The sequence below is a fragment of the Lepus europaeus genome, chromosome 2 (assembly GCF_033115175.1).
Source record: "Lepus europaeus isolate LE1 chromosome 2, mLepTim1.pri, whole genome shotgun sequence".
Taxonomy (NCBI): Eukaryota; Metazoa; Chordata; class Mammalia; order Lagomorpha; family Leporidae; genus Lepus; species Lepus europaeus.
This window is the reverse complement of record NC_084828.1, coordinates 11,235,193-11,251,593: the sequence shown is the minus strand read 5'-3', so window position 1 is coordinate 11,251,593 and position 16,401 is coordinate 11,235,193. Positions and strand designations below refer to the sequence as shown.

The following is a 16,401-nucleotide window of genomic DNA, read 5'->3' as shown; positions in this document are numbered from 1 at the left end:
CAGTAGATCCTTTGAGGAGCAGACATCTGATGCCAGACAGGACGCTGATTGGAACCCAGTCCTTGGCGTGGTACAGCAGAGTCCTCATCCCTGCTGGAGCCGTCAGTCAGAGCCGGGTGGTAAGGAAGCTGAGTGCCGGGATATTTTGCTTCCCCTGAGCACCGTGCCAGCTGTCATGGGGCAGACCCCAATCACACAACAGCGCCTGTGTGGTATTCGTCCTCCTCCGCAGTAGAGAAGTAGGAAACACTGTTAGAGCATGGGGCCTCTTTGCTTCCTTCCTCCTCCCCCGCCCCGGAACCATTATGATGGGGAACAAGGATAGAGGAAATAGAACAGTTTGTTCTGTGTAGTTTCTAGAAGTTGAGAAAGCAGCAGCTGCAGATAGCCCGGAATCCAGCCGGAGGAGGAGTCTCTTTCCATTCCACCTCCTGTGCTTTTCACAGCCCGGGCTGTGGTCCTGCTGGGATTTTTCCCATGAGATTTTTAGTATTCAGCTAACTTTCAGAACCATTTACGTTTTTTTCCACTCCATGCTGAATTAGTGTTCATGCACAAAATCCCCTTCTTAAGTCCAAGTACTGAAGTAAACTGGTTTGTACCTAATATTTGGGGATCACTCCTGAAACCTGAGCCATAAAATGAATGGTCATTTTGGTGGGACTGCAGCTCTGAGGCTGTCACACAAATGATGTTTGAGGCAAACGGAATTTCTCCTTCCATACTTGGCAGTGGGGAAGAGCTTCCAGTGAGTTCTTTTCTTCGCTGAACCATCATTGGATACTATTGTGCTGGGGAGCTGGGGAGTGGTCAAGGAGGGGTGCTTCATGGCGGGAAGCCAGTAAGTCGTGAGAGCTGATGAACGAGCCCCATAGGACACTGGGCTGAGCAGGAAGAGCAGCCGAACCCTTGGATGCTGCACCTGTGTTGTGGCTCAGGGAGTGGGGGTGATTCAGTGCGCTTTACTGGGTTAGGAATCCAGCCCCATATGTTGGTTTTAGTGATGTTGGTCTGTGCGGAGCTGGGAGGTGGCGGAGTCGTCCTAGAATCTCCTTGTCCTGTTAACAGTGCACCACAATATTCTGTCTTGTTTTCCAGAAATCGCTCAGGTCATCGCCTCATATACTGCTACAGGCCCCGAGCAGCTCACTCTGGCCCCTGGTCAGCTGATTCTGATCCGAAAAAAGAACCCAGGTGGATGGTGGGAAGGAGAGCTCCAAGTTAGTGTCTTTTCTGTTTCTGCACTGAATCTGCAGTGTTCCGTTGCAATGTACAAGGAGCCCCTGACTGCCAGGGTCGCGTGTTTGTGCAGTGAGAGGCACCACTCGTCTGAATCTCCTGGAGCAGAATTCCGAGGGCTAGCGACTCATCTGAACATCCATCTGTTCAGTTCCCGAACTCAGCTTTGAGTGTTGGGACGCTGAGAAGCCATGCACAGAGTGTCACGGCCTGCTGAAAGTGTCGCTGTCCCTCAGTGGGGTCGTGGGGTGTGCTGCAGTAGCCAGTTTCTGTACTTCGTAATATTTTTATTGGGTTGTGTGTGTGTGTATGTGTGTGTGTTGACTCATATCAGCTTTTTGCTTATTTTGCCTTTCCAGATACCTCTTTAACATCTCATTTCCAGAGTCAAAAGATACTTTTTAAAAAATTGCTTTTAATACAGCCATCGAAGTAGCAATTGTCAGACTTTCCAATGGATATCAGATCTAAGGGGGAATTTTGAATAGGAATAAAAGATGTGTCTGGTCTTAAGGTGACTCCCCACAAATCTCTTAGGTACAAGGGGAGATGCCCATAATTATACAGTGCAGAACAGGACAGCACCTTGGTGATCAGATTTTATCACCACCCGTGGGACAGACATCCACTTGCTCTCCTGAAGGACCCAGCATCACACCCCTACTGTTCTGTCCAGAAGTGCGGTGCCTGAGCCCAATCACCAGGAAGCGTGAGATAAACCCCAGGGGAGAAGCATTCAGTTAGAAGGGCAGGGGGGTGGTTGGCAGGGGTAGAGGTAGGGGTGCATGCTTCCAAAATGCCAATCTCATGAAAGAGAAACATTAGAAGCAGATGAAAGAGACAAGACAACCAATCGCAGTGTCTGTTTCTAGACTGGACCCTGAAAACATGCTGTAGAGGGCATTATTGGAATAACAGATAAAACTGAGATACAGGTACTGGATTAAATAAAATGATCGTGCTAATGTAAACTGACTGAGGTTGATAAATGCACTGTGGTATCTAAGAGAGTATTCCTAGTGTTAGGAAATGCACATTGACGTATTTAGGAGTAAAGAACCATGCTATAAGCAACTCGTAACCAAGTAGTTCAGGAAAAAGAAATCGTGGTGGAGAAGGTGAGGAGGGAGGAGAGAGGACTCCAAATTATGGCGCAGATAGCGTTAGCAGCAGGTGATCAGCTTAAAGGATGGGTACCTGCTCTGTGCATCTGTCTTTTCCTTGCCACTTTTTTGTAGGTTTGAAATTGTTTCTGAAACAAAGTTGCTTTTCAAAAGTTACTACCAGAGCCATTACAGTGGCCCCCTGTGTCTGATGGTTCCCCATCTGCGGATCAACCAACCTTGGATCAAACATATTTTGAGAGAAAAAAATAGGCATCTTGACCCAACACGTACAGACTTTTTCATTCCCTACACAAGACAGTTTCCTAACTATTTACATTGAGTTAGGTATCGTGAGTAATCTGGAGATGGTCTAAGCTCTCCAGGAAGGCTGCACCGGTTCTGTGTGTATGCTACGCCAGTTCACTGAACATCTGCTTATTTAGTATCTGTGGAGGTTCTTCAAAGAGGAAGTATGTCCCCTCTCTACCCCACTCCAAAGTAAAGATCAGCCTTGGACAAGCCAGGCCCTGCCTGGTTGTGTAGCACAGTGCACAGGACAGCCTCCTCCAATGGCCTACCCATGTATTCCCTAGGGGCCATGCAGCAGGGGGCACTCAGAGCCCCCAGTTCTCCCTTAGGGTTGAGTGTGGGGCCCGCTGCCTAATGCTGGGACATCCAGAAGAATGGGCTGTGCACATGCTTAAGTGGACTCTAGCAGCCCCTTCACGGGAGTCCGAATGTCCCTAGAGAGGAGCCTGCAGGTGACCCGTGTGTCCACTGTGTGTGTGGACTGATGCAGCACACCATCCGGCTTTCACCTGGCCATGAGCAGGCATGTGTAGGAGGAATCAGGTATGTTTGAGACGGAAGAGGAAGGTGAGCAAAATGTTCTGCGTGGGGTGCCAACCGTGGAAATCAGACTGTCAAGAACGCTGTCCTCTGTTCGCCGTTTGTTAAGGCCAGCCGAGGGCAAGGACCGGAGGAGCCATATTGTGAACTGGACATACAGCTCCTTTGTGGACTACAGACATCTGGCGTGGCCAGCATAAGACACCACATGGATTGTAGCTAAAGACAGAACTTCCCCTGGGAGCTCGCTGGTGGGCAGCCATGGAAACCCTGTCCGGAAAGGCTGGCCAGATACGACCTCCTGGCAGAGTCCTGGCATCCCACTCTGCTTGTAAGGAGGCTCCCAGGCCCTGCACATGGTGGTGCCATCGTCACTCTGTTGGCCTTCCTGTCCCCGTGTCCCTCTCGTGTCCTGCAGACCTGGGTGACTCCCACGGCCCTGGCCCCTCAGCCTGTGCTGCGGGCTGCCCTCTGGTGCCTCCTCTTCCTTCTGCAGCCTCACGTCTGCCCCTCATTGTCGACCACATCGCCACTCCAGCCTCGTTTGACAGTTTGGTCTCTGAGGCAACCAACACCCCCGTACCCTCAGGCCTTGCTGCCGCCTTGGCTCAGAACCTGCTCCCCCAGTGGGTCAGCTCCATCTCTCCTGCTCCTCAAGAGCGGCTGCATCCCAGTTCTTCTGGAAGCTTTCAGTGAGCATCTCAGCCCCACTGTCTGCTCCCTCTGAGCTCCAGAGCGGCCCCAGGCCTGCCCCACTCTTTGGTATGCCGCCGTGGGTGCTGATCTGAGTACTTAGCTCCCCATGCACATTCCTGTGTACGTGATGAGCTCCTTGAAGGCAGCAGCCATGTTTTTTATGCACCTTATTCAGAAGAGAGTTTGGGATGGTTCCTGAAGCCCACAACAAAGTGAGAGACTCGCCATGCCAAGGGTAACTCTGGAGCTTTGACCACAGTGACCTCAGCGTGAGCACCCAAGGAAAGGACCAGTGAGCTGTGTTCTTCTGTCCTGTAAAACTGCAGACAGAGGCGCGGGAAGAGTGAAACTGTGAACCGTTGGGTGGCGCACAGAAAGAAAAGCAGCTGGAACTGGCACACACATGGCTTCAGTCTTTGGCAGGTTCACTGTGGAATTAAAAGCTTTAGTCCTTGGGTCAAGGGCATGCAGTCCATCAGACCACAAGAAAGTGAAACTTGATCTGCAATCTGAGTTCTAAAAGTATCCCAGAGGTGGCCTTGGGAAATGGGCGAGTGGGTGGGCAGAGGTGAGGGATGGAAGTTTTCTTTTTCATTATTTTTGGAATAGGTAATGCATTCACATGGTTTAAAATTCAAAAGTTACAAAAGGGGATACAAATGTCTCCCTCCCACCCCTGTCCGTACCGTCAACTGTTTTTATCAGAGCCTTCTCAGTGGAGGTGTTCTGTGCGGTGTTTGGGGTGTGTGTGTGTGTGTGTGTGTTCAGTTGTTCTGAGTTCTTTTCATGATGGTCTGCAGAAGAGGGCTCGTAGCTCTTCTCGTGCCCCCTAGCAAGAACCTTTTCATGGCGGCGTGTCATTACTGTAAGCCTTGGCTCCCCTCCATGCCACGTCCTCACCCTTTGCAAAAAACCCGCCTGTAGACACTCAATAGATGGATCTTGTGTTGAGTCACGTTGAACTAAAGAGCAAGGAATGGCAGTGAAAAGTGTGGCTGCAGCCACCCTGTGAGCCCGCTGGTTTTTGAAAGCAATTTCAGGGCTCCCTGTGTTGTGTGCACACTGCTCGTGGGTTACCTTGCACCCGAGGTTGTGTGCTACCCATGAAGAAGAACACAGGTGTCCTCTTGCTACCGACTAACCAGTAACATTGGGACAGTCACTTCCAAGGCTTGCTTGCTTCATCTGGAAATCGGCAATAATATTGGTACTAACCTTCTGGAATTGTGTGGATCAAGTCACGTAAAGTACTTAGCAGGGCGCCTGACTCGGAAGGCACTCAGTAGGTGTTGGTGGCTGGTATAACTGTTCCTGACACCCATGCATAATGTTGGCATTAACACAGCTCTGCAGTACCTGAGGCAGTGGCTGAGGGCTGGTGATGCATGGGCAGCATATTCTATCCTGGACACACAGCAGTGTATATGGAATTTGGGATCTGACCCTCTGGCCCCCCATGCCAAAACAGCCCCGACTTTGCTGACCGATGGCTGCCACGATTTGAGTGTTGCCTACAGTGTGTGGTTTTGGTGACACAGTAACCCAGTGGTTCTACTGCTAATGCCTTTTCTTTTTTCAGTTTTTTTTTTTTTTTTTTTTTTTTTGGACAGCCAGAGTGGATAGTGAGAGAGAGATAGAGAGAAAGGTCTTCCTTTGCCGTTGGTTCACCCTCCAATGGCCGCTGCGGCCAGCGCATCTCGCTGATCCGAAGCCAGGAGCCAGGTGCTTCTCCTGGTCTCCCATGTGGGTGCAGGGCCCAAGCACTTGGGCCATCCTCCACTGCCTTCCCGGGCCATAGCAGAGAGCTGGCCTGGAAGAGGGGCAACCGGGACAGAATCCGGCGCCCCAACCGGGACTAGAACCCGGTGTGCTGACGCCACAAGGCGGAGGATTAGCCTGTTAAGCCACGGCGCCGGCCTCTTTTTTTCAGTTTTGTGGAAAGTTTGCGTAAGTGCTGTGCCACAAAGCAAACTGTATCATCAAAGAACATGAACCTTTCCAACCCTTCTCACATAATTTATTTCTCACTAGGCACGTGGGAAAAAGCGCCAGATAGGCTGGTTCCCAGCTAATTACGTAAAACTTCTAAGTCCTGGGACGAGCAAAATCACTCCAACAGAGCCACCCAAGTCAGCGGCGTTGCCCGCAGGTAAGGAGTTTGCGGCCTGTCATTGGAAGATGATTCGCACATCACTTGTTTTTCTCCTCAGTTTCCCCATCAAGTGTCTTAGACTGTGTTCTTGTGTACTTGAAACCCTTCTCTACCAGGCCTGGCACCCAGCTAATGTGATACGGAATATGATTTTCAAAAGGACCCAATCTCTAAGCAGCTCTGCTCTGCCTTGTTGGAACTCTCCTAGGAGTTGTGCATGCTGGGGTGTTACAGCCAGAGTTTTCTCTTGATCGTCTTCCAGCTAATTCAACTGGGATGTGGGCTGGGGCTGAGGCAACAGAGACCCCTAAAAATAAATGGCTGGGGTGTAAATAGGTCAGGAGGTTGAGCCTGGAGGCCAGGGAGGCCTGCTGGTTGTGACGTGGTGTCCACTGCACACTGAAAACTCTGCCCCATGACATTTTGCTGTGAACAGAGGGGGTTTCGCCAAGTAGACAGGATGTTTGCACGCCTTCCTAGGGGCGGGAAAAGGACGGAGCACCACAGTGACCCAGTTGACTGCTTTCTGATTAAAGAGACTAAATTGGATGCGTCAGTAATATTCGAATGAAGTGAGGTTAGGGGAGTTTCGGTATTGAAGCCAACATTTCTTGGGTGGCATTTGTAGAAAATATGGAAATCTGGTTCCAGTGTCTTGAAGTTAAATGTCCGTGCTATACATTCGCAGTCAAGTAAGATTAAAACTTGGCTGCAGTGGCAAGAAATGAAAGGATCAGCAAACTTTGGGTCTGAGTCCTGACCCCAGCCGGGCCTCTGTGCTTGAGCTGAGGGTTCACAGGTAGGGAGAGGGGTGTGGGACCTGGTGGGTCTGCCGTGCCCTGGGGAGAGCTGGCATTGTCCCAGCATGCTCGGGGCACAGCACCTTCATCGGGTCGGCTGAGAGCCTCGGAAACCATTTGCTGGAGTGATTGAATTAACTGCAGGCTGAGAAAGGCCTGAACCCATGCACAGGTAGGCTGGGAAAGATTGACTGGGCCCGGTGACCCAGCAGCACAGACGGTTATCTGAGGTGTAGCGATGCCAGGGGTGAGGACAGTTGAACATCCTCTAGGTTTGAGATAAAAACATGGGGAGAACAGTCATTGTGGGTTATGGAAAAGTCTTTGAAACAAAGTTTTGAGAACAAAGATACAACAGAATGATCTTCTGAAACACTGGTTTTACTTCTCACTAAGATTTAGAATATTTGGAGGTCAAATGATAATTACCTTCCACCATTTAAAAAAGAAAGGAAAATGACAGTGCAGCCTCCATGGTCCCCAGCTGTCCGTGTCGCAGAGCGTGGGGTGGGTGCTGGGCCAGTTCCTGAGTCAGCACCATGAGGACCTGCACTGTGCTCCGTGAAAGCACTCAGATACCACTTGTGCATGTGTTGCTGACCAGTCCACATGGAAAAGAGGAAGATATTACAGAAACCGAAGACTGAGGGTGAAAATTTTGCTACCGTCTTTGGTTTTTAATCCTTCATCTTCCTCTCTCTGTTGCCTGCACTGTGGAAAGCCCATCAGGACACTTCCACTTCATTGTCTTCCCTTTTTTTTTTAGAATTTAATTAATTTATTTATTTGAGAGGTAGAGCTAGAGACAGAGAGAAAGGTCTTCCATCCACTGGTTCACTCCCCAGATGGCTGCAACGGCCAGAGCTGGGCCAATCCAAAGCCAGGAGCCTCTACCCAGTCTCCCACGTAGGTTCAGGAGCCCAAGCAGTTAGGCCATCTTCTACTGCTTTCTCAGGCCACAGCGGAGAGCTAGATCAGAGGAGGAACAGCCGGGACACGAACCAGCGCCCATGTGGGATGCTGGCACTGCAGGCAGAGGCTTAGCCACTACACCGCAGTGTCAGCTCCATCATATCCTCCTTTGAAAGGACAAAAATAATCCACGAAAGTGTCCCCTGGCTGCACGTCCCCTGTGGCACGGGCGTAACTGCTCACCCAGCCCTTTCTCCCGCAGTGTGCCAAGTGATCGGGATGTACGATTACACCGCACAGAACGACGACGAGCTGGCCTTCAACAAGGGCCAGATCATCAACGTCCTCAACAAAGAGGACCCCGACTGGTGGAAAGGAGAAGTGAACGGACAAGTGGGGCTCTTCCCATCCAATTACGTGAAGCTGACCACAGACATGGACCCAAGCCAGCAATGTAAGTGCCCTGGTGGCTCGGTCGCCTCTCCTCTCTGGTTCCTTCCGGTGAAACATGCAGCATTGCTCTGATTCTGCCGAGCTTTGTTTGCAGAACTTAAAGCCAGACCACTGCTGCATTCGCAACAGTCTCTTTGAAGGCCTTCTATAATGCAAGACTATAGCTCGTGGGATTTTGGTTTTGGTTTTGTTTTTGTTTTTAATTTTCATTCCCTCTGTAGCATGCCCCCTTCCTACCCTCCCCCCTTTCCTTTGTTTTGTTTTTGTTTTTTTTAATCATTTTGGCACCATGCTGTTTACATGCCTGACTCATTTTCCTAGCTTGAATTTTGCTCATTGTTTTGTTTTGCTTATGTGTTGTTTTCCTCCTTTTTCTAGGAATCATATGTTGTCCATCCCCCCCTCAGGCTTGAAAGTCCTCAAAGAGACCCACTATCCCATATCACTGCCCAGAGGGATGATGGGAGATGCAGCCTTGATCATGTGGCTTCCAGCATGATCACCTACTGCCTTCTGAGTAGAAGAACTCACTGCAGAGCAGTTTACCTCACTTTACCTTAGTTGCATGTGATCGCAATGTCTGAGTTATTACTTGCAGAGATAGTTGCAAAAATTACAAAAAATACACAGGGTAGTGGGTCCTTTTGTGGCTTTCCTAGTTACTCAAATTGACTTCCCCCCACCTTTGCACAGGTGCTTTCAATAGTTTTAAAAATATTATTTTTTAAATATATATTTTAGCCTTTTAATAAAAACAGAAAATCAATTACTTCTTGACTATTTTGGTTTTGCAAAAAGACCCACTATCAAGGAATGCTGCATGTGCTATTGAAATTGTTCCAATGTCCAGGAATCTGAGACTTGATGTATTTCTTTCATTTTGTCCAGTGTTACCAAACGCAATTGTGTAGTGTGGGGTTCCTCCCAAGTGCAGAGGAGTTCAGTATCTGTTCTAAAGACGTGTAGAGTGAGCCCAGTTAAACTGAAGGTGTTTTGTGCTTGTTGTGTGTATCAGTTGTACTTTGTTGAGCATGTATTACATCCTGTACATACGAAATGAGTTCTTTCCATGGCAAAAGCTATTACCTTGTATGATGCTCTAATCATATTGCATTAATTTTATTTTGCACAGTGACTTTGTAGCCATGTGAGAAAGCACCTGTGTTTTAGTTTGGTCTCAGATTTATCTGGTTGAGTTGGTGTTTTGTTTGGGTTTTTTAATTCCGCGTGTTTCATGCCATAAACCAGTAGACAACACCACTGAGGTTGTTGTGATGGACAATACCTACAATCTCTTTTTTGTCTCTGTTACATGAAGTTTTATTCCAGTTGCGTTTCATGGAATGACATATTTTGAACAAGTAATTTTCTTGACAAGAAAGAATGTATAGAAGTCTCCTTGCAATTAATTTCCAATGTTTACATTTTTTAACTAGACTGTGGAATTTCTACAGATTAATATGAAATGGAGCTCGTGGTCCGTTTATGTGTTAGCTGTGCTGTAGCTGAAGCCATGTTTGTCTTTTAAACACTAGTTGGAAGCTCTCAATAAAAAAAAAAAAATGCCTGTTTTGCTGACAGCACAGAAAGTGGGGCGGGGGAGCCTCAAGCCCAGTCCAGCTGTCCTGCTGATGCCTTTGTCACTCGTCGATCCCTCCTGGTCCTCTCGGGAGCCTGCCCCCAGTTGTGGGGAGCTCCTCCTCCTCCTCCTCCCTCCCTCCCTCCCCCAACCCCTCACACACACGGTGCAGGGAACGAGGGCTGCCTCTCGTTACGTTGCGCTTCAGTATTTCCACGGATATGAATGTAAAATATATAAATATATAAACCTGCGGCTTTAACGACTGTAATACAACCTTTTGACCTAGCTACGTGTATAGCTAATTAAATTCTTCATATAAAAGTTAGATGGAAACGTCTCTGTGTTCTTGATGTTGGAACCTGGCAGTGGTGATGAGAAACCAGGCTGCCCGCGTGGCGCCTGTGACCTGTGCTCTGTGAAACATAGACACAATCGATCCTCACGAGTCTTTATGGACCAGGCCTCCCCTGATCAGTGTGTGGGCGAGCGATCATTCCCTGTAACACCGGTTGTGAAGCGTGGAACTCTACCACCCAGCCTAGCAGATAACCGTCTCTTTAGGCTTTTGCTATAAGTTGTTGACACATTGGCAAGGGATGTGGTTTGGCTCAGGGTTGAAAACACTTGTCCAAAGGACTGATCCTAATGAGGAACCAGTAAATGCCCCAAAGATACGTGGGTAAGGATGGGACGCTGCACAGCTTCCATTTGTTGTTGAAGATCCGCTCCACCCTGGCACACTCCCCTCTCGTCGCCTTTGCAGAAATAAACCCATGCACACGTTGCTGACAGGGCTCGCTGCGTCGTCCACACACTTGAGCCCGTCCTCGTGAACGTCCCCCATGTGGCCTCCCCTGCCGTTCCGTTGAGAGACGTATTTTGGGGGGAGACATCTACCAAGTTTCAGGTGCCCTGTTGGGCTCTGAGGAGGGTGCAGCACCCAGTGGAGACAGGCGCCCTGTCCTCACAGGTCTCCTTTCTCTAATGGAAGAAACAAGTAGGACACCAACCTCTAGCCTCCCCCCCCCCCCCCCGCCGTCCACACGGCGCCACTGAGCAGCGGGGCGGGAGGTGGGCACTGCAGGGAAACAAGGAGAGACCCTTGCGGGAGGAAGTGACATTGAAGTGGAGACCTGAAGGGTAAGGAGGGTCCGGTGCAGCCGTAGACAGGGAGGTCAGGAGGTGCGCAGGCCCAGAGCGGGGCGCAGAGGGGATCCCTCTCGCTGTCCCGGCCCTGTCTCCTCACCTGTGTGAGCCAGGGTTTCTCCTCTGGTCTTGGGGTTGGCTGAAAGGGATACCATTGTCAAGGTTGGGTAATGCTCTCTCCTGCTACTCTAAGAACTCCCTCGACATCACTCCTCCGGGCTCACTTGTAGCTTGTGTGGCTTACGGTTTGTTGGAAACTCCTGTTTCCCTTACACGCCATCTGTTTGCCTTTCGGGGCTGCTGCTGGATTTAGTGGGGAGAGGCTGGGGATGCTGCTCACGATCCCCACAGTAAGAAGGACCTGGCCCCAGCCCACTGGCCACTGTGGCTAGTGTCCACCTGGTTGCTTATGGCCAAAAAGACAGCCAGCCCCATCAGTGGCTTCCAGGATTGCCCCCGTAACTCCTGGGGAGCAGATCCAGTCATTTAATGAGCTGATACCTTGCATCTGCAACATCAAAAGTGCCCAGAGCCTCGGCTTTCTCTCTCAGACATCGTCTTGACTACTGTTCCCCACACTCTGCAGAGGAGAAGCTGGTCTGAAGCGAGGACTCGTCCCTTTGCAGAGTCACGTCACGTCATTACGTGTGTGGTGGAAACTGGCGTGTGCCCCGTTTCCGGAAGGAAACCCAGGCAGACCCAGACTCCCCTGTGCAAATGGCAGTGGGGTTTTCCATCAGAACTGAGTTACCTGGATGGATTTGATGCCACCAGAAGAAAACTGAAATCATACACTGGCTTAGGGAAACCCTCTGGTAGGTCGAACCATATGAAATTGCTATTATCACTTAATACCTATAAAAACAACAATTCCATATGGTTGTACCTAATACAGCATATCATCAGCCGGTACATGCCTGCTGGGGGAGTGGATCAGGTGATCAGAGGACCGTGTGGAAAATGCCAGAGCCCCAGTCTGGCACACACAGACTCACAACCTCAGAGAGGAAACAGGCTGTCTCTCCACTTTCCCTTCAGACAAGAACTTCCAAGAGCAGCAGCACTCTTGGCAGGTGCTGCTCCTCCAGTCTCTTGTTTATTGGGACTGAGAAGGAGGCTGGGGACCAAGGACAATTTTCTGGACCCAGTTGCCACCCCCAAGGCAACACCCGACCAGGACAAGAGTGGGGGATGTGCACTTTGAGTCCCAGTCCTGGCAAAGTGAAAATCATTTCAGAGAGTGAATCTGTTTATTTATTTTTTTTCCTTTTGGCAAAATTATAAATTTGTCTGTTTGTTCTCTCATTCCAAAAATACTCAGGAGAATTTTTATAGAGGCTGGATACCAGCGGTCGCCATAATGCATGAAGAATCCGCATTGTGGATCTGGTAGGCTAGGGAAACAGGCCACAGTCAGAGATCGCAACTGCTTCCTCTGCCTTTTTTTTTTTTTTGACAGGCAGAGTGGACAGTGAGAGAGAGAGAGACAGAGAGAAAGGTCTTCCTTTGCTGTTGGTTCACCCTCCATTGGCCGCTGCGGCCGGCGCACCGCGCTGATCCGATGGCAGGAGCCAGGTGCTTCTCCTGGTCTTCCATGGGGTGCAGAGCCCAAGCACTTGGGCCATCCTCCACTGCACCACCGGGCCACAGCAGAGAGCTGGACTGGAAGAGGAGCAACCGAGATAGAATCCGGCGCCCTGACTGGGACTAGAACCTGGTGTGCCGGCGCCGCAAGGCGGAGGATTAGCCTGTTGAGCCACAGCGCCGGCCCTTCTCTGCCTCTTTCACCTCAGCCAGGGTTCTTTGGGGCCTGTATTTAAGAAAACCAGAGTTCACAGAAATTAAGGTTGGCTCATAGAAAATGGACATCAGCTGTAAAACAGACATCTGTGTTACTCTGTCCAACTTGCTGTTTAGCCTACCGTGTCTTAGAAGCTACCATGCTGTTTTACAGCAGCAGCTGTGTGTGTGTGTGTGTGTGTTGAAGGGAGGGACAGACTACGAGAGTGTGGAAAAACTGAATTTAAAGTTAATTTGGGTGCCAAAAATAAATGCTGAAATCCATGCATGGTTTTCTTATAATGTGCGTTTTTTAATGAACTCTTTGAAGAGTCTGCATGGATTTCAAAAAATTTTTTGCACCAAAATAAATATCTTTTCAATGCATTTTTCCATGAATGTTTTGAGTCCCCTTATAGATTTTCGAGTGGCTTTCGTGCCTGCTGCCATAGCTGGTCGCAGTGGGAACTGTGAGGTCAGCCGTCAGCCTACTTCTCTAGAAGATTCTGGCAGAGGATGACCGCTGTCATTGCCACATCTGCCTGGCAGTACCATTTCCGAGTGATGGCGCAAGCCCCCCTAGAGGACGTGTCCCTCCCTTGGACTCAACCCGCCACCCTTGTGAAAGTTGGATAGTTCCTTCTTTTGCTGGAGTTCTCCAAACACCCGTGGGAGGGGAGGTGCCTCTGGCCTGCCAGGCGTCTGTGAGGGGACTGGGCCAGCAAGGCCCCTGGTTTCCCTCACATGTCCCATGGCAGGCCTTCCCCTCTGGTTCCCGTCACCTCAGAGCACACACACGGAGCCACTGGATTGCATCCCGGGGTCCACGTGGCATTGGGGAGAAGCCTGGACTGGGGGCGGGGTGCAGAGATGGAACCTGGTGATTAGCCAGTGACGCTGCGATTGTAGAGAACGTTGGCCAGCAGCCCTGCACTTGACAGTGAGGACACGGGAAAGGGATCCAGGAAGTCATGGTGATGGTCTCAGAGCAGCTCCCCGGCTGGCCTCTTCCTGGGGAAGAACCCTGTCCCCCAGGGCCTCAGAGCTCCCTCCTCTCTGGCACTGCTGGGGGAGCCGTGGGCAGGCACCGTGGGGGAGGATCCTGGTGCGCTGGTACGTGTTTCCAGTGCCAAGCTCCGTGCTGGCTTTCAGTCCTCACTGTGCGTGCGGATTTTCCAAAGGCACAGGCTGACCCGAGGTGCCCTCCTTGCTCTGTGTGCACCTGTGCGGCAGACGCCTCTCAGCTTTTACCCCTGGACCCTGCCAGAAAACCGTGGTGCAGTGATCACAACACAACTTACTCACAAGTGCAGTCTGACAGCGAGCTCCATTCCTCTTACAGACGGGGAGCATTTCATATTCCTAGGGGAAGGTCGTGATCCAGAGAGGGCCGCCCGTGATCACCACATGCCCAGCCTTCCAGAAGCTAAGGAGCAATCCAGGACAGTGGGGCTGTGTGCGTCCCACTCCCCAGCTCTGCCACTCACGCGTGGGGCGACTGTGGGCACCTTATTTAACCGGTGCTTCTGTTTCCTCATTTGCATGTGGAGTAGAGAGTAATAGCACCAAACTGAGAGTAAGCACCCGGTAGATAGTAGCTTTGTTGTCAGTGTTGTAGGGGAGAAAGGGCCCTCATGCCAGGCGAGTGAGCATCCTGGGATCCAAACTAGGGGCTTCTCCCTGGCTGTCAGGCCTTAAAACCCAGGCAGCAAGTAGGTGTTACAGACCCATCAGAAAATACAGCTTTTCTCCGCGCAGGAGTTCGGAGAGAAAAGATTGTACAGCTGCCCGTTAAAAATCTCCTTGTAAGATTTGCCGGCTCATTTGTGCAGATTCTGGCCCCGTTCCTTGGCTAGCAGGAGGCTCACCCGTGCGGAAAGCGAGCTGCTTGTTCAGACCCTTCGCCTACCCTCTGGGAAGGTGAGGGGCCACTCTCTCTGCACTAGAGGCCCGGAGCCTGCTCTGCAGACTCCTGGTGCATGCTGGGACCAGGCCCCGGCTTTCCCACGGCTGCCAGAGGGGCGGCCGGCAGGGAGGGTGGAATGTGCGAGTCTTTGAAATGCCATGTCTGTGGCCTGTGCTGGCAGGCCCACGCAGCGCTCCACAATAAACCTGTCACAAACGCGTTGACTCACTGGGTCCTTTATTTCTCATCATAGGCCTTCTGTGGCCTTGTGTTCTCCTGCCAGCAAAGAATGGAACATTCGCACTCCACCCCACCCCCCAGGCCAGGCCAGCCGCCGCGCTCCGCCTTGATTTTTCAAGCAGTCACACGGCTTGGATGAGGGCTAGGTGCTCCCAGGGGGTTCTGCTTCCAAAGCTGCCTCTCCAGCGTGGCTGCCCCAGTGCACGGAGAGACCCTGGCCAGGGCTGGGGGGTGGGAAGGGGTGTTCGTCCTCTCCCTGCCCCACTGCACAGGCCCTGGGATGCCTCTCAGGAGCCACAGCCCGTCTGCTCCGTTAGCTGCTTGGACCTGACCCAGCGCTGGCAGCAAAGTGTGGGTTGGGGGCGGGGTGTGGGGTCCTTCCTCCCCAAGCGTTACCGTGGAGTCCTAAGCCCCACACGTCTGAATCCTCAGTGAGGGCCCTTGGCCAACAACGTGGCACCCAGGAGGTGCCTGCACCCAGCCCACCTCCAGGGGCAGAAGTTCGTCGGCTCGTCCTCTCCTTCTGCCTCCCTCTCCCTCCTTCCTCCCAACTTCCCCCGCCCCCCGCTGAGTGAAAGGCTCTGGACCAGCAGGGCCAGGCCTGCCCGGGTTTCCCCCCTCCTGTCCCTCCCCAGCCTGGAGACGGTGCGGCACCCAGATGTGACACCTGCTCTGTGTCGGAGCAGAGATGCCGGGCAGCGGAAGATCCCAGCTCTGAGGTGCATGATCAAGGGGAGGCTCAGCAAATGCAAAGGCCCTGGGGCAAGTGGCCTGCTCCTGCCCCTCCCGTGAGGCGGACTCAGCCTTTTTTTTTTTTTTTTTTTTTTTGACAGGCAGAGTGGACAGTGAGAGAGAGAGACAGACAGAAAGGTCTTCCTTTGCCGTTGGTTCACCCTCCAATGGCCGCCGCGGCTGGCGCGCTGCGGCCGGCGCACCGTGCTGATCCGATGGCAGGAGCCAGGTGCTTCTCCTGGTCTCCCATGGGGTGCAGGGCCCAAGGACTTGGGCCATCCTCCACTGCACTCCCTGGCCACAGCAGAGAGCTGGCCTGGAAGAGGGGCAACTGGGACAGGATCGGTGCCCCGACCGGGACTAGAACCCGGTGTGCCGGCGCCGCAAGGTGGAGGATTAGCCTATTGAGCCGCGGCGCCGGCCCTGGCTCAGCCTTTTAACTGGGCTTTCTCCCCGTTCACCTTAAAAATCATTCAGACTGTTTCTTTTCCTCGGAGGAGAAAGCCCCAGATCTTCTCTTTTGTCTTCGTGGCTCCTGATCTGGCCCTTCCAGCTTTGTCACTTTCTGTCTCCTCGATCATTCCTTTTATGCTCTACTTTTTGCAGTGTTCAGTTGTCACCTCCTCAGGGAAGCCCTCCCTGACCCATGCTTTCCTGTATGCTTGACCAGGTGCAGTCCCAGGCTCATCTCCAGGACCCTCACCCAGCGGTCTTTTTTCTTTTAATTCAAAAGGCAGAGAGACAGAGATGTCCATCCACCAATTCACTGCCCAGATGCCTGCCATCGGGGTCTCCCACGTGGGTGGTGA

The 16,401-nt window shown here is 51.6% G+C and overlaps 1 protein-coding gene across 5 annotated transcripts in view; it reads left to right on the top strand.

Moving 5' to 3' along the window:
* Positions 1–16,401, top strand: part of ITSN1 (intersectin 1) — a 222,842-nt gene that overhangs the window by 164,002 nt on the left and 42,439 nt on the right. For 3 of the 5 annotated variants that reach the window (XM_062205709.1, XM_062205701.1, XM_062205718.1), the window contains 4 exons: positions 1,099–1,220; positions 5,922–6,039; positions 8,017–8,208; positions 8,586–10,114. In XM_062205709.1, the coding sequence (XP_062061693.1) occupies positions 1,099–1,220; positions 5,922–6,039; positions 8,017–8,208; positions 8,586–8,587 (434 nt within the window). In that variant the 3' untranslated portion in view covers positions 8,588–10,114. Of the gene's footprint in view, positions 1–1,098; positions 1,221–5,921; positions 6,040–8,016; positions 8,209–8,585; positions 10,115–16,401 lie in introns of those variants that run through there. The other 2 variants (XM_062205735.1, XM_062205727.1) reach the window with 2 other exon arrangements.